This window comes from Nicotiana sylvestris, chromosome 1 (assembly GCF_000393655.2).
Source record: "Nicotiana sylvestris chromosome 1, ASM39365v2, whole genome shotgun sequence".
Taxonomy (NCBI): domain Eukaryota; kingdom Viridiplantae; phylum Streptophyta; class Magnoliopsida; order Solanales; family Solanaceae; genus Nicotiana; species Nicotiana sylvestris.
The window spans coordinates 106,594,906-106,608,111 of NC_091057.1; the positions used below are offsets into that span (position 1 = coordinate 106,594,906).

Below are 13,206 nucleotides of genomic sequence, written 5' to 3' on the forward strand. Positions count from 1 at the left end.
ATTGGTTCGTCCTTTCCGCTACCCATATGGCTTCTATAAATGCATCAGTTGTTTGATAATTCACATTTTTACAACATCTTCAAGTTTTCAAAGCCAAATCCATCCCCTTTCACATTCTTTCTTCTTCTGTTCTTGACTCTCTGCCTACTTTCTCAAAAAAGCCTTTCCACCACTATGGCTAGAACTTCCAAGACAGTTCCTCGGAAAGACGAGGCTACCTCTTCATCTTGAATATCCAAAGGAAAGCCCAAAGTGATACCCACCGTTGAACAGTGTACCCTTACCGAATTCAATATGCCAAAGGATTTTTCCGTCGACGGACCCTCGTCTACACTAGGCCGATGCGAACACGTGTCTCGGTATATTAGCATCGTGACCGATATAGGGAAAGTGAAAGAAGACTGTCAATGGATGGAGGCAGTGCTAGTTGAGATCCCCCGTTCTAATGAGAGCATAACGAACCACAAGTCTTGTTTCCTTTATGTATATATATACCCATTCACTTTGGGTCCGGTCGATTCTTCGAACCCTTCTTCCCCGGCGATAGATCCGGTTATCCTCGACTTCTACGACAAGTATCGAGTGATGCTTGGCCAGATCTATCCTTCTTTTTGGAGGATAGTCTACATGCTCCGCTACTTCTCCAACAAGGTTGAGGGTACGACCTTTACCCTCAACTATTTGATTAGAATACATAGCCCTCGATTTTATTGTGGTTTGATTAAGTTTCACCCTCGGTCCAAGAAGCCATTTTTTTCGAGCATCGATAAGGACAAGGATCAAGGGTGGATAAGCAGGCTTGTATGAGTGAGGACCTCAGACATCATCCCTGTCGAAAGGATGCCCTTCCTGGAGGAATGGAACACACAACGTAAGTACCTCTCCTTCAAACATGCTTTATGGTCTTCTTACTTTTCTTCCGAAAATGATCTCCTCTTGGTTTTTGTAGCTACTGTTTGTTATCCCGAAGCGGTTCAGGATCTATCGGGATGGATTAGGCGATTGGATGCTTCGTTCCCATATCTCGGGCGGTTTTGGCCCGACCTGGCTAAAACGCGGTGGGTGGCCAAGAATCATGGTAAAATCCTTCTTACCAGGTATATCATGTTTTTATGCTTCTCCCCCGTATCCTCCATATTGATAAATTTTGGCCACTATGTTTGCGTAGGCCTTGGCGATGAAGTGCAGATGAGACCGCCTCTCGACGGTGAGATGGAAACTTCGGAGCCTGATAAGGGCAAGAAGAGGAAGAAAAAGGCGGCTGTTGATTCTCCTGCAACAAAGAAACCTAAATCATGCAGGCCTCGAGCTTCCGCCAAGACCTCGGCTTTAGCTTCTAGAGCAAGTCCCAGTACTGGGGATGAAGACGATGATGAAGATGAGTACCGTTTGGCACAAAGGACGAGGTCGGGTGCGGATGTCCGGCAGATGTCTCGACTAGAGGAAGCTAAATCGGGAATGATCGATTCAGATCGATCCCGTATGGTGGTGACCCTCGAGGATGGTGCGAATGTAGTCCCTGAGCCCCTGATCGGATGTGGTGTATTTCCCGTTGGGGAGACCGTTGTTGCTGGCTCCAAATCCAGGCCCAGAGCTTTTCGGGGGAAGGATTTGCCCCTTGGTGACATTGATGCCCTAGGTGGCCTTAATTTGGGTCCTCAGTTCTCGTTCGGGGAGTTGAGGGATGCTCAGGACCCAAACACTACCAACGTGGGGGCCCCTCTCAATGGGGGAGATGAGCTTGATAATTTCCTTGATGATGTTGATGATGTCAGCGAAGACATCAATCTCAATGCTCCCAACGCTATCGAGGCGGCGGAGAAGTTCTAGCGGCAGGTGATAACTGTTCATGTATACTTTTTCTAGTCCCAAGCATTTTTCCTCATTTTTCTGACTCTTCTGTTTTGTTGTAGTCTAAGGAGATGTATGATCATGCCTTCTTTAGGCTCCAAGATGAGCTTTCATGCCATGGAAATGAGCTCGAAAAGCTCACCTTAGGACTGCAGGAGTCAGAGGCCTCCTCTGCTCGAAAGGAGAAGGAGTTAAGCGAGCTTCGGGCGACTTTGAAGGGAGTGCTCTGAGAAAAGGCTGACCTTGCTGAGCAGGTAACTTGTTATTCGTAAACTCGTTCGTCGTTCTCATAATTCAATATTTACTAATTTATCTTTTCCTTTGTAGATCGGGCAAAAGAATGTGGAGATCCTCGAGCTGAGGAGGCGAAACGAGGTAGTGACCTTGGAATTGGCATCGACCCAGGGTCTTCTCCAAAATTCTCGAAAAGAGATTGCTGCGCTATCTGCGGCCAAGTCCGAGGTCGAAGAAAAAGTTGCTACTTATCCGAAAGATGCCGCTACTGCGAATCAAATAGCCCAAGATATATCGGTGGAGGCCGAGCAAAAGCTTATTTGGATTGTCGCTCACGCTAGTGCAAAGGCGAGGAGGCAAGCCTTTGAGGAAGCCAGTGCTAAAGGGGCTAATCTTTCAGTTGAGATCGAGGAGGCCCAAGAGTCGGAGGAAGACTTGGCGCTCTTAGTCGCTTTGGACGAAGGTCACGGAGATGGTTCGAAGTGCAGTGATGATGGGGAGTAGGCTTGCGTCACCTTTTCTTCTCTTTTTTCTATTTGTGTATGTATTCCCGGGGAAACAGGTCTTGCAAAGACGCCCCTTGTAAATATATTTTTTGGCAATGCTAGAAAATTTTTCTGCTTCAAGTCTTTGAATTCTTTATATTCCAGCGTTCATGCGGAGTTAGCCTTCGAATTTTGATGTTGGCTCTTCGGAGTTCATACTTGGAGTAATCGGGACCCTCGAGATCGGGCACCATCTCGAGATTAGGTTGATAACTTCTTTATGGCCGATGCTTGTAATAGCAGAAATCCTCGGGGTCTCATTATTCCCGAGCACCGTGTGACAACATTATTGATGCGACACAGTAGTGGGGCCCCCCGGGTGGTCCCACCAGTACATTTCCAAAAAGCGGTGCTGCCATGGTCAGACCTAATTGGTCTTCTAGATAGGCGAGCAGTCGCCGCTTGCCTCTATATATGTATTCGCTCATTTCTTAACTGGAGATTATGCTATTTTGGTTAATCATCCCTCTCATAGAGCTTTTGTTCTTTGCGCTAGCTCTTTCATCATTTTAACTCACAGCCTTTGTCCAAATTTTCATCCTCCTCTTCCTATTTTACCATAGCCATGGCTGCTACATCAAAACCCGTTCATCAAGGGGAGGAGAGTTCTGCCTCTATTCCGCATGCGGTCGGTGGTACACCGCCAGTATCCGGTGAGCTGACCTTGAGGTGTTTCGTCTCGATGAGAGACTTTACGTTGGAGAAACCTCCCAACATTTAAGGGAATCGGGAGCATGCATCGAGGTTCATCTCCTCAATAGGGGAGGAACACCTCGAGATGATTAGGAAAGACTGCGGATGGGGAGAAAGAGTGGTACTGCAGGTACCTTTCCCGGAGGAGAGCATCATGACCCATGTCGAGGGGTTTTTGAGCATGTATACATATCCTTTTACGTTGGGTCCCCCCGACAGGGTCGTGCTTGAATTTTGTAGGAGGTATTAGGTTACCTTGGCATAGGCTCACCCATCTTTTTGGAACATAGTGCTGATGATAAGGTACTTTGCAGATAAGGTCGGGCTCGAATTCACCCTTAGCCATCTCGTTAGGTTATATCGGCCTCTGCATTACTGAGGCTTGATTACTCTGCAACATCGATCCACCCGGTCCCTTGTCGTTAACGACAAAGAGGACGAGGACCGATGGTTGATGAGGCGGTTTGTTCGAGCAAGGATAATCGATATTATCACTGGAGAGTTTTTGCCATTTCCTGAGAAATGGAATTTCACACGTAAATGGTATACTTGTATTTTTATCGCTTTGTCCATAGTGGAGGCGGGCTCTGTAAAGGCATCTTTTCATTTCATTCATTTTTAGCGATTTCTTGGTTGCCGAACGAGGTCCCTGGTCTGGCTGAATGGTCTCGTAGGCTGGCAGCTTGCTCGACCTACGATAAGCGCAAATGGCGAGACCTGTCCAAGGGAAGATGGGAGGCAAAGCATCATGGCAGGTGTTTAGTGGCTTGTTTCCTTAGAAAGGTACTTTCTTTTCAGCGCACTAACTCTGCCGCCGCAGGTGTTGGAGGTTTTTTCGAGATGAGGCTGTGGCCCTTGGGGGAGGATGAGAGATTACCGACCTTCGGGTCGAGGATCGATAATAAATGGAAAGAGTCTCTGAGGTGTGAGGATACTCACGGCGGGGCGAGTCATTCTCTGAGGTTCAAATGAGATGAGTCAGCCAATCTTCTGGCTTCAGAGGACTCTATTTTTTAAAGAACATTTCTCGTTCCCATCGAAGGTGCTTCAAGGGATAAGGGTCATGCGTCACCTTCCTTTTATCCTACCGAAGGCACTTCGGGGGAAACTAAGCCATCAGACGTAGGCTCGACCTTTGGTGAGGCTCAGCAGCTTAACTTTATGGTAAGCTTTGGTAGTTGGTATAGGCTTCTTTCAGTTTCATGCCCTCCCTTTCTTATTGAGTTTTCTTTTGCAGGCCTTTGACAAGCTTAAGTCCGAGCTGCTTTGCCATGGGGCCAAGATGTGGAAAACTTTGGATGGGGAGAAATCCCTTAGGCTCCTTTGTACGAAAAAAGAAGAGCTGGTATACCTGTGGTGCGAGGCGGATTGAAGTAGGAACTACGAAAGCCATCTCAAAAAATAGGTAACCTGCATTTCGTGTCGGTGTACACTCCCCCTTCTGCTTTTGGAGATTAATATTTTGATATTTTAGTTGGAAAGCAAAACGGAGGAGCTAGAACGACTTTGGGGTGATGTTGGCGGGGTCAAACACGAGTTTAACGAGTTGAAGGCTCAGGCAGATGTCCAAGTTGCGACCAAGGATGATACTTTGGCTAAGGCTTCCGCCCTCGAGGTGCAATTCCGGAACACTCGTGCAAACAATTTTGTTTGAGCGAATATGATTACAAGGCTCGAGTATGAACTTTTGAAGGCGAAGGCCTAGGTTGTCGATGCCCGGGTCGAGGCTGTGATGAGCCGCACTAAGGCTGACCAGAAAGTGGCGGTCTATTTGAAGGGTGCTGTTGATGGTAGAGCTGAGCTGAGAAGGACTCTTGACCGCGAGAGCAAAAATAAAGAATACGTAAGGTGTAAATCTCGGAGGGAAACCCTCGAGGAAATTCATGCCAGAGGCTTCGACCTCTCAGAAAAGATAAAGTAGGCGAATGCAGAAGAATATGATGCTTAATTCCTTCTGTCCGATGCCGAGGATAGCGAGGATGAGACGGACGGGTCGTAGTCCCCATTGGGGACATAGATTTCCTTTTCTGTTCCTGTACAAAGTACTTTCAAAGTACGTACTAAATGGAGCTTGTATTTTCTCTCATATATGTATAAAAGAAAACCTCGCGGTTTCGTTTCTCCTGCATTTCTTTTTGCCTTGATTTTAGCCAGATGAACAGGTCTTTGAGTTAAAAGGAATCCTTAGATTTGTGGTATGGCCCTGGGGCTCATTAGGCTGGCCCATAGGCTTTTACGCGCTTGGTCGATACGACCTTTTATTATAAGCCGTTGTTCGAGCTCTTATGCTTTTGCTCTTAGGCATGTTTGGTCAACTGTTTTGGGTTCAGTCTCCAAGTCAGGTATCGACTCGAGCTCATTCGACCCTCAAGTTTTTCAATTTCAAGTTGGCCCTTAGGCTCTTACGCGTTGGGTCGGTACGACCTTTTGTATGGGCTGGCAATAATGGCTCTTACGCTTTGGGTCGATGCGACCTCTAATATAGGTTTTATATTTCCCTCGATAAGGATTTTTTGAAATAATGTTAGCCTGACTCTTTGACGGTTTGATAAAAACCTCGATTGTGAGTCGTAATATGGTGATGATCGAGCACCTCGGGAGGTTTGGCTCGGTGGCTGAGTGTCTTGAAGCCTGTATTTAGGAGTTGACATGGTCGAAGCTCTTTTGCCTATGTCGAGGGTAGCCTATTTAACCGGTTCTTTTCGAAGTATATTCAAAGTAATTGAAGTCTTGTGATTTTATAGCAACGGTCGGGCATCCCCGAGTCGCGTTAGTTTGGTTGGTACAACCATGTGACAATAGTCATTTGTGTTTGGCCGGAGACTTTCAGTCCCGAGTGAAGTAGTTTCGGCATCTATATCGAGGGTATGCCTTTTTAAGGGTCTTACAAGTTCGATATATAGCCTTAACTTTGAAATTGTGTTTATGCCGTTAGTAAGGTCATACAAGTTTTTCATGCCTTTGAGGTCTTACAGTTTTGGATACTTGGTACAAGTATGGTTCATGCCTTTCTTGAGGTCTTACAGATATTATTTCCTTATATAGGTCTTACGAGACCTAGGCTGCCCGCATGTGCTCTTATGGCCTCGGGCTTTGATAAGTTGATGGAGATGGCGATTGTTGGCAGTCCTCGAGTCATCAAGGATTTCTTGGCTCGAGAGCCGCCACTTGTAAACTTGGTATTGCCTCATTGAGGGCTTACGATTTTGGAGTTTCCGACTCAAAGGTCATGTGGCCTTGAGTTTTCGACGCCAGTCCCCGAGTGTTCTGGATATTTTTGGCTCTGGAGCTATTTTGTGATCTTGTTGTTGCCTCTTTGAGGGCTTATGAGTTCGAAGCTCCGACCTGGGAGTTGTATTGTTTCGAGTTGTTGACGCTAGTCCCTGTTGATACACAATTTTTCCCTATATATTTTTAAATATGCATAAATACTTTCAAATAGCACACACACACACACACACACACACACACACACACACACACACACACACACACACACACACACACACATATATATATAAGCATGCACAAGATTTTTATATTTTTCCCATAATTTTAAGGGTTTAAATTGATTTAGTTTCTCCCCTTTATTCATAAAATCCCCAATAATTATTTCCAAAATTATCGTTATGATTATTTATTCATTTAATTTCTATACTTATGCCAAAATGTAGTTAATATATTTCTTATGCATTTTTATAATTGCGTTTGGTATTTTTTAAGCTAAATTGCATATAATTGCAATGTTAGCCCATTTTAATGTATAATTTTATTTTATATGTGTAAAATTGGCCCCTATTTTTTTAAAATGATAGTTACATGTTTTAAATAATTTTGGTATAGAAAAATTGTTTTTAGAAAACTATTTATTATTTATTATAAATTAAAATAGGGAAAATTGGCTATTTAAGTTATAGCCAGATTTGGCTTTCAATTTTAGCCAAATTGAACCCAATACCCCAGCCCAGTTTTGGATTAATATACCCGACCTAGGCCACAATTACCCCTACCCGACCCAAGGCCATATTAAATCCTGGCGGTTGATCTAAAAGATCAACGACCCTCGTCCGTTCTTACCTTTTTTAACTCTAAACAACTCTCAACCCTAAATCATTTTCTAAACCCGCCGCCTTTGAATCCTCTGGTCTTCTCTCTTTTCTCAACCAAACCCTAGCCTTCTTCAACCACCGCCTCCCTCTCCGGTCATCTCCGGCAACCACCTTTCAATCCCAAGCCTCCAATGGTTTCTCCATTACCTTGCTCATCATCTCTGAGGCCTTCAAGGGCCATGGCCCATGCCGACTTGAATCTAGGGTTGCTGTTTTGGTTGTTCATGGCTTCTCCGGTATGATTTTGGGCAAAATCACACCATATTTGTTACCATCTATGAAGTTCTAAGCAAGTTCTTCTATCTCTACCTGGGTTTCCTTTGAAACCCTATTTTTTTGTTTGTATTTCTTAGATCTGGGCCATTTTTAAATGCTTCAAGCCTGTTTCTTTTATGTTCTACCCTATTCTCAAACCTCTTTTGAAAAATCATCAACTTTAAGCCGTTTTACTTTCTTTTAAAAATTAGGATTTTTTCGGAACTACTTCTACACTTTGTTTAAGCTGATTCTTTATGTTTGAAACTTCTATCCTTACATATCTTGACTGATTCTATGTTCTTACTATTTTTTCAACTCGCCTCTATTAAAAGCCCTAATTTTTAGATTTTCTTTGTTTTGGTTTTGTGTATTAGCATGACTACTCGACTCTTGTTAAGTTTCTGTGGTTACCATGCTTCGAATAAGTTTTTACTGAGTCCTTTGCCTACTTACATCACTTCTATGTGATTGTGTTCATCTTGACTATTCATCTATTGCCCTTTTCTGTCGATATTGCTGACCTTGCTTGTTTGCTACGTCTGTTTGTTCTTCTCTATTTATATGTTCATAACTCCCTCTTGATTGATTCTGATTTCCTTATTTGATGGCTTAATTGAAATATTTTTCTTTTAAAACCCTAAAATTCTACCTCGTCTGTTTAAATTGACTGACCCCCTACGCTATTTGCTGTGGTACTTTAATTTTTACTAAGTCATTTCCTTAGTTGGAGTTTTTTGAACTTAGTCCTAATTGGTTACCCTATGCTTACTGAACCTTGATTCTTTCCTTATTAGTCACGTACTGATCTTTCTTTCCTTATATACTGGTTCTTACTGTTGAATTCATTCCCTTAACTTAAGAGAGTATTTGCCTTGCTTTTCTCGTTGACTGATTCTGAGTTCTTTAATTACCATGCTACTATGATTCTTACCTTATTTACTACCTGTTTTCAAACTATAAGTACTCTAGTCTTTCATTAGCACAACACATGAACACTTGAGTTCAAAACTATCTCTTATACTTCAAAAAATCTCTGCTCTCTCTTGTCGTATTTGCTATTATTAGCCGGCTGCAAGCCAAGGCTAACCATTTGTGATCTCTTGTTCTTTCATTCTGCTTACTTTCCTCTTCACTGGTATGTCCTCGTTTCAATTCAAAGTTCCAACAACAACATGCTTCTCCTATTGTTTCAGTTTCTCTTATTTCTGGTTTGCTTCTATTTGTGGTTCTGTTGTGAAATTTGTAGTTAAGAGTTACATTATCAGCATGTTATTATGCCTTCCCTTCAGATCAGTATATTCCCTTTATGTGTGTTTCTGAGCATGTTTTACCAATAATCTCTTAGTTGTTTTGTACTCACCATCCTATATCCCATGAATCCCCAAATCCCGATCACCCCTCTATGTGGTTGTGTTCTTCATGTATGGTTCTGTGACTATGCTAGTGCCAATTGCTTCTGAGCATGTTTGAACCAGTCCTAGACCCTTGCTGGGTAATGTGCTTGCAGTCAAATGGTCTATGTGTCCCAAACCCCTTGACCCCTGTGTGTGACTACTGAATTTACTTGGTTCTGTGAACTAGCTATGTGTAAACCTGTCCTAAGGTGTTTTGACTTCTGTTTATCTCTTCAAGCAAGTCTCTGTTGTTTTGCTACATTTTTTTTTTCAAAAGAAAAAGACTGGTGTTAAATATAGTTTCCTACTAAAACCTTTTCAACTTGTGTCCTTCACTTTTCACTCCACTCTTAGTCAATAAGTTCTGCCCCCTCTAGTATGTGTACTTCCTTGGGCTCCTTTTGAGAACCCTCTAAACTCTGGCATACTGAGGCTGGCCTTTCAACATTGCACTTGTTCAATTCTTGGACTCTAAGTCTAGGTGTAAGCACTGCTCGGGATCCTTGAGATCCTCAAGGAAGTTTGATGCACCTAGACTCTGATTTGTCTATGGAACTGAGGCTTATGAGGCCATTGGAGGCTTTGGGAAACCTGGGCCTAATTGAAGGCTCCCTATAGAATAGCTTCTTGATTTTCTATTTTACTTATGTAATTCATTCATTGGCCTGTAATAATTTGTAAACAGATATTGGGGTATTTAGTAAATGGGTGGGTAGATACATACTTTATGGGGTAATACAGGTAGAAATCCTACTCTTAGGACCTTACTTTTAAAGCCTGATTGCTTGCCTAAATAGAAAACATGCACATAGGACTTTACTCTTTAATTGATTGCTTTGCCTAATAAAAATCATGTCCATTGGACTTCAATTTTAAGTTTGTTTGCTCATCAAGTAGAAACCATGTCTATAAGGTTTTACATTCTGTCACGTTTAGAACCATGCTTATAGGTCCCAAACAATCGTGTTTTAAAATCAGTTCAATAATAGATGCCATTGTGAGCACGTGATTTTTGCCCTATATGAATTACTCCTATAAATTCAAAACAAAATAATTTCTTTTCATTATTTGCAATTTTTGTGAATTTTGTAGCATTTTCTGATAATTGTTTGCATTTGTCTGTGAATTTTTATTTTTGTTTAATTAATGAAAAATACAAAATATCACGCATTGCATTTAGGTTTAATTTTACATTGTTTATATTAATTAGTAAATTAGTTTGTTTTATAAAATATGAAAATCACAAAAAAAGTAGTTCATTTTTGCATTTTCTCTTTAATTTTAAATTTTTTGGTTTTCTTTAAATTTAGGATTTAATTAATTATTGTAAATACTATGATGAGTGATTAATCTAATTGGGTAGGTTAATTTAGTTTAAAAAAAATTAATTTAGGATTTTATTTTAAATTTGAAAAGAAAGGATTTGAAATTGAAAAAGAAAAAGAATTGAAATAAAAGGAAAACCCGATTTTTGGGCTGTTACAATTGAGTTTGTCCTAGGTCTAAGTGTTAAACACCCCTTAACCCAGCCCAATACCCGTCCCCTAGCCCGGTCCGCCCCACCCTAAAGCCATACGATGTCGTTTCGTTAGGCTTGATCTGAGCCGTTGATAGTTCCTAATCCAACGGATCGGAACTGATTCCCCCCTTGTATATAACTGTCCTAAATGAGCCTACCCCCTCATTGTCTCTCTCACCCTTCCGCTTAAAAGGTCAAAAGTAACCCTAATCCACCGCCTCTATTTCCCCACCGTCTCAGCCCGGCGACGTCGGCCCAAACCGCCTCAAAATCACACCACAGAACCATCTTGACCCCTTCTTCCCAAATCTCGGGTCAATTCCCCTCGAATGTTGCCCGAGCTTCTCGAATCTTGAATCAGAGCTTGACCCTAAAAATTCCAAATTTTCCAATTCGGGGTTTCCTCAAAGTTTTAGGTTCATTCTGATGGTATCTGTGTGTTTTGATGAAAAGCACACGGTTATTCTCAGATTGAGCCAAGAATATGAAGGTTCAAAGATCCATCACCACCTTTTACGGTCCGAGGCACGTTTAGGTATTTCCATTTTTCTTTTGTTATTTGTTCTCCAGTTTTCCTCCGTTTGTTTTTCTTCTTCTACTTCACTCTCTTCTTTTGAACTCTTTTCTGTTTTGTCTAGTTTCTGAAGGGTAGTTTTGCGATGCATGTTAGTTTTAAGAAAACCTTTTTCTTTAATTAGTACAATTAATCTGTTAATTAGATTAGTTCCGATTTGTTAATTTTAGTTCATCCATTGGGTTTGGAAATTGTTCGAATTGCTTATGTTCTTTTTTGCCTCAGATAATTTGGTTTTGATTTGGGCCTGGGGTTTGTACCTTTAGGTTTCAGGCTTGTTGGGTTGGATTGGGCTTTGAATTAACTCAACCTAGGGTCAACTTTGACCCATTTTTGGTGGTGGTTTCTGAGGTAATTAACAAGGGTGTAGAGGGTAGTCTAGGGATTCTATGGTAGGGACTATTGTTGTAACTAAATGGGAAGCTTCTAGGAAGCTGGGGTTTGGGACTATTCTGAAATTCCGAATTTTACATTAGGGGTAGGTGAGCTAAAACAAAAATTGAAAAAGGGGTAAAAGGCAAAATCTGATTTTCTTTAAGCTACCCTAAAAGCTTGCATATAAAGGCATCCTAACTTGACACTCAAGAGAGAATTTCAGAGATAGAAAATCAGAAAAATTGAAACGGTGGAAACTGGGAAAATATTTCTGAATTCCCTGCATCTCCTTGCTGAAAATTACTCAAATTTGCTTGGTTTTAGGCTTTAATCTTCACTACTTGGTTAAAACTATAGACATGATAAGGTCTTACACATGCGTTGAAGTGAATTGAATTCTGGAGCTGCAAAGGTTTTTGTTTGAGTTTTTTTGTTGTTTGGTTTACTGTTCCATTGCTGGGTTGGATCTGATTTTTGCTGATGCTTCTCGTTGATTAAACTACTCCAGCTGTTCGTTTATTCCTGATCTCAAAACTAAGTTTCTAGTTCTGTCTTGCTATATTCAGGTACATGTCCTTGAATCCCTATTGATATGAGGCTCGAATTGAGGAATGAAAGGGGAACAACACTTTCAAAGCATATCATCAAATCATTTACTTATAGTTTAGTCTTATTTTCTTTCCTTCTCCCTGAATCCCTTTGTTTTGATTTGTTTTGAGTGCATCGTATCCTGCCAGCTGTGTGCTGCACTCTTCTAAGGGCTGGGTTTGGTCTGTACTTAGCAGGGGATTCAATTTTCTTGCAAATGTCCCATAGCTGAATGCTGATTTTGACAATCTGAGCTTTCATTATCATCTTTGATCCTCAATTGTCGCTAGAGTTGGATTAACAACTTGCTTAATCAAATCATTAGCTAGGTTCGCATGCAATCATGTCAAGTAATGTGATGAGATTACATTAGAGTTGTCTTCCTGTTATATGATTCATATGATGTGTCGTAGCATGTTTGTTGTGTTTCAACAACCTTAGGTTTCATAGGCTAACTAATTAAATGGGTTTCAAGTTATGGTCAGTTTTCTTTTTACAAGTTATTTCTGGACATGTGCTTTAGTAGTATTCGAAGTTTCTTGGTGTATTAACTATTGGGTAGCGATGAAATTTATCAGTTTGTGTTGAGTGTAAACGGCTTCTTTGCTTCAATATGGACTCGATGCTGAGTCTAGGATCATCAACCTATTCCTTTACAGGTGTTAAGCTCATTGAGCCTTGGATTCATGGGTCATTTGCAAGGGAAGGTGGCCTGCTATTGCTATCTGGGCTCGTTTTCTTGAGCCCAGTAGCTCCTTCGTTTGGCTGCTGGACTGCTTTTGTAGCAGAGCTGACCCCAAGATGCATGAAAGATAAAAATTAGAAATCTAGTCTAGTTGATTTGTATTGATTGTTTAAAAATCAGAATTGAAGCTTGTTAATCCGATTTCATGCTCAGTGTTGGTGTCAGTTGATTTGCATTATTTGATTTGGATATGGATCATAAGAACTGGGCCTAATACTAGCCAATCTGAAGAGCAGTCGATCTCAAATTTGATTTCGCACGCCCACGAGGTGTTCGTTGTTTCACCGACTCGGGCCCATTTGGCCCAAACCTTAGGGCGTC

At 41.6% G+C, this 13,206-nt stretch overlaps 1 protein-coding gene across 3 annotated transcripts; it reads left to right on the forward strand.

The window, feature by feature from the left end:
- The first annotated feature begins 433 nt into the window (after window positions 1–433).
- On the forward strand, window positions 434–2,365 carry LOC104239535 (uncharacterized). Of its 3 annotated transcripts, none has more exons than XM_009794186.2 (4): window positions 434–1,078; window positions 1,169–1,836; window positions 1,914–2,105; window positions 2,179–2,365. In XM_009794186.2, exons 1-2 carry the CDS (start codon window positions 841–843, stop codon window positions 1,828–1,830), a joined length of 900 nt encoding a protein of 299 aa, XP_009792488.1. In that variant the 5' UTR covers window positions 434–840; the 3' UTR covers window positions 1,831–1,836; window positions 1,914–2,105; window positions 2,179–2,365. The 3 variants fall into 3 exon arrangements, with proteins under 3 accessions (XP_009792488.1, XP_009792487.1, XP_009792485.1); XM_009794185.2 differs by having other exon boundaries at window positions 434–871; window positions 950–1,836; XM_009794183.2 differs by having other exon boundaries at window positions 434–1,836.
- The last annotated feature ends 10,841 nt before the right edge of the window (window positions 2,366–13,206 follow it).